We start from the raw sequence: 4,169 nt of genomic DNA, 5'->3' as shown, positions 1-4,169 counted from the left end.
GCTTTATCGTAATTCATTTTCTATGAAGTACTAAATAGGGCAATATAAAGTTTCAATCTTTAAGACAAAAACCATAGCTAAAATTCGGCATGTGACGTTTGTTACTAATACAAGTCAGAGTGACCAAAATCACGAGGAAAACCAAATAATGAATATTAATTTTTTTCTTCATTTTTATAGAAAGTTTGGAAAAATACTTTACAGTAAGTCTATATATTAAAAACTGCACTATTATTTAGCTTTTTGGAAAAATCCTTATTTATAAGTGAGACGAGATTACTAAACTATCCAATTTTAATATATACTATTATCTTAATAACTAAATTAACAATTTTAATGAAGATTATAAAATATCTGCCAAAGGAAATATTTTCATATCCAACTGTCCATATATACTATGTGCAAAAGGTATCAATTTCACAACATAATAAATAATATATATATATAATATATATATATATATATATATATTTTTTCACAACATAATAAATAAATATGTACTATGTATAAACACTAAGTTTTTCATAATTATTGTACGAAGTCTACATTTTAAAATTAATCTTATATTGTAATTAAAAATTAATAATTGCCAATCGAATAATAAACAATTTGGCTATTACACTTTCAAATTGTCATTCATATGTTCAAACTTAAAGTGTTATACATATATAGATAACCTTAAAATCAACTATGTAGAGATTACCATCAAATTAATAGATCTATATATTATTGATACATTTTTTCTAAAATAATATTTAAAATGTTCTAAATTACAAAACCAACAAAGTAATATTAATATTAGAAAAACCGGCGCCTAACGCCAGAAAAATATTAGTTAATCGTAACCGACTATAGTGTCCTATAACGTTTTAATTTAGAACTCCCTTTATATTGTTTGTAATTGTGGTCGGCGGCTGCGAAATTTTGTATCATACTATATAAAATATCATCACTCAATACCAACTTTAATGAAATTACAATTATTTCAATCAGCCACAATATACAAACACTTCGGCTTCCACACGCTACACAAATACTAGTAACTATGAACTTTTACAGCCGTATTCTTGATTAAACAAAATTTTCTAGTCAAAAACATTAATATATTCTTAATCAACCATTGGACCAATGTACTAATATACTCCTTTTGTCTATTAACAATTATACTCATTGTACGTTTAGAGATTTGTAAATATATGCTTATAATATTACGTCACCCGCTCGTCGGTCACACATCTGTATCCAATCATATTCCATACAGCAATGATCAGATAGAGGCTCTTAGAAAAACCTTTCAAATTGTTTTTGTTAAGATAATCAACAAGAGCATGGATCAAGCTATAGACTTGTTCCATAATAATAACATAACCTATAATTGGAAAACGACGTGATGACGACATGGGATTAAGCACGATGCAAAGCCAGATTAGTGATGGCTAATTAATTTTATTTTGCTAGTCAACTTGAAAGCCCATATAGTGAAAAATACAGATCCATTTTAACTATTATTTGACCAATAAACCACCATCTCATGTTATTCCAGAGTTTACCACCATTATGATCCTGCGATACATCAAAATCTTTGTAAAAGATGATTTAAAATTATGTATATCGAAGTTGATGGACTACTGTTTGCTGACATAACTAAAATTTTAAATGTGAATACATGAACTTTAAAAGTGCGATAGGCTTGAAGTTAGGGCAAATCTCCAAAATAACACATTTCTAAGTTTATATCACAAAAATAGCACTCCAAAACTAAAATGACCAAAATAGCACCTTTCTAAGTATATCTTTTGAAAATTTTAATTTTTTTATTTTTCAAAATTTGAAATCTTATCCCAAAACCTCATTTCTCAACTCTAAACCCTAAACCCTAAACTCTAAACCCTAAATCCTAAACTCTAGACCCTAAACCCTAGACCCTAAACCCTAAACTCTAAACCCTAAACCTTAAACCCTAAACTCTAAACCCCACCCTTTAACTCTAAACTCTAAGTTTGTGACTTTTGATAAAATATTAAGTGCTATTTTTGTGACTTTTGACTTTGAGTGCTAGTTTGGAAACAAAAACTTGATGTAATGCTATTTTTGTTTTTTTTTTTCTTGAAGTTATCCCGGGCATTAACAAGTAATAATCAACGCAATATTTTCACTAACCGGCTGTTTCACTGATAAAAGACATTTCAACTTCTTGATGGAAAGATCACGATCACGTCATATAATTTATACAAATGTTATATATAACATATTAATTAGTTATGATGCAAACATCTTTTAAATAGTACCATTGTTCAACCTTCAAAGTCAACCTACCAACCACAAAAGGCCCATTGTAACCATTGAGCAACCTCAAATTACAGTATCTCTTAATGTTCCTCTTGTTCTTATCGTATCATCTCCTTCGATCATCATCCCAATATTTTTCTTTTCTTCAAACGCAAAAAATATATAGGATTTGTGCATGGACCGGAGACCAAACCGGCTAAAGCTTTGTCCTCATGAACCCTAAAGGTAGAATAAGTCTCAAACGTTCAATCACCGGTCATCATGGTTCGATATTACAGCTACACCTCTTTCTCCTACTCTTCTCCGGCCAAGCTTCGGCTCAAGCCACTCACGGCGGTTCAGATATGTATAGAGAAAGCTCCCGGTTCGACCCAACCATGGCAATACTCATGATCGTCCTCGTCAGCGTTTTCTTCGCTCTAGGGTTCTTCTCCGTATATATCCGTAGGTGTCTCGAGCGAGTCATGGGGATGGACAATACACACCCCGCTAACGCCGGCGGAAACTGGCTTTCTCTGAGCCGCCCGCAAGCGCGTGGACTTGACGCGTCTGTCATTGAGACTTTTCCTACGTTCAGATACTCAACGGTGAAGGCGCTTAGGATAGGCAAAGAGGCCCTTGAGTGTCCTGTCTGCTTAAACGAGTTCGAAGACGCTGAAACGCTGCGTTTGATTCCTAAATGTTGCCACGTATTCCATCCGGGCTGTATAGACGCTTGGCTTCGTTCTCACGCCACGTGTCCTCTCTGCCGCGCCAATCTCGTCCCCGTACCGGGAGAATCGGTTGCTTCTATCCAGATACCCGGTTTAGCAGATGAAGCTCCCCGTTCTGAGTTAACCGGTGATCGAATTACGGTTTTGGGTTCTCCGGATGCGAGATTGATTGACTCGGTGGCGTTGACCGGTAACCAGAGTATGCCACGTAGGTCTCTGTCTACCGGTTGGAATTTAGCCGGAATTTTCACTAATTCTGATTGGACCGGTCAACATGGGGAGAATCTCGACCGGTTCACACTTAGGTTACCGCAAGACATTCACAATAAGCTAGTGAACCCAAATCTTTCAAAAGGCCACCTAGCGTTACCTCAGGTGATGAGTTCAGCAAGAGGATACCGAACCGGAAGCCTAGAGACTGATGCAAACTATTTCTACTATGAACGGTTTGACCAAGGTGGTCGGTTAGACCGCAGACCGTTCTCCATGACTCCTCCTTACCGGACATGTTCGATCAATACTTCTCCGGATGGCGGTGGTGATCAGGTGCGTGCTGGTACACCAAAAGGTTTGCTTCTAGCTATGAAATCACCGTTCGATCGGTTGTTTCTTGGAATGAACAACATTGGTGAACGTTCATCAAACAATAACATCGGTGAACGAGTCTAGTCATGTAGCTATGTAGATCAATAACATCGGTGAACGAGTCTAGTCACCAACGTAGCTTCGCCCCTGTTCGTCGGATCACCTTCGTACCGTCGACGCTAGTCATGTAGCTGTGTAGATCAATTTATGTTAATTGGTTTATTTGAGAAAGCCTTACTTTATACATATTTCATTTTTACTTTCGCATTCTGTATTTTCAGTTTAATGTTACGGAAAGAGGTCCGCATCTTTGGTTATTTTTTCTGCGGGTTTATTATCTTAAACACACTTAGTATATAATTAATTGACAGTAGTCCCAAGTCTCGTATATATTGCTTAATGTGGGATTTTTTCTCCAATACACTTTCTCGAAATAATGGTGCGTATAACCATTAATCTCGTCGAATCCATCGTACCCTTCCCGAGATAATGCTTTATTTTTCTACCAATCTCAAAAAAATTAAACTTTCTTTGGGCTATCAATTTTTGGATGATCAGACCATTTTCTAGAACTTGAGTAAT

General features: G+C 35.5%; 1 protein-coding gene across 1 annotated transcript; it reads left to right on the top strand.

Moving 5' to 3' along the window:
- The first annotated feature begins 2,301 nt into the window (after positions 1–2,301).
- On the top strand, positions 2,302–3,904 carry LOC106325744 (RING-H2 finger protein ATL11-like). The gene has a single exon (XM_013763795.1). It carries the CDS (start codon positions 2,502–2,504, stop codon positions 3,669–3,671), a length of 1,170 nt encoding a protein of 389 aa, XP_013619249.1. The 5' UTR covers positions 2,302–2,501; the 3' UTR covers positions 3,672–3,904.
- Positions 3,905–4,169: the final 265 nt, after the last annotated feature.

The sequence above is a fragment of the Brassica oleracea genome, chromosome C2 (assembly GCF_000695525.1).
Source record: "Brassica oleracea var. oleracea cultivar TO1000 chromosome C2, BOL, whole genome shotgun sequence".
In the NCBI taxonomy this organism is placed as follows: Eukaryota; Viridiplantae; Streptophyta; class Magnoliopsida; order Brassicales; family Brassicaceae; genus Brassica; species Brassica oleracea.
The sequence above is the reverse complement of the archived record's forward strand: the minus strand, read 5'-3'. Positions and strand labels throughout refer to the sequence as shown.

Excerpts from the sequence above, each read along its gene's own strand:
- LOC106325744 (XM_013763795.1), top strand. The coding sequence starts at position 2,502 with ATGAACCCTAAAGGTAGAATAAGTCTCAAACGTTCAATCACCGGTCAT.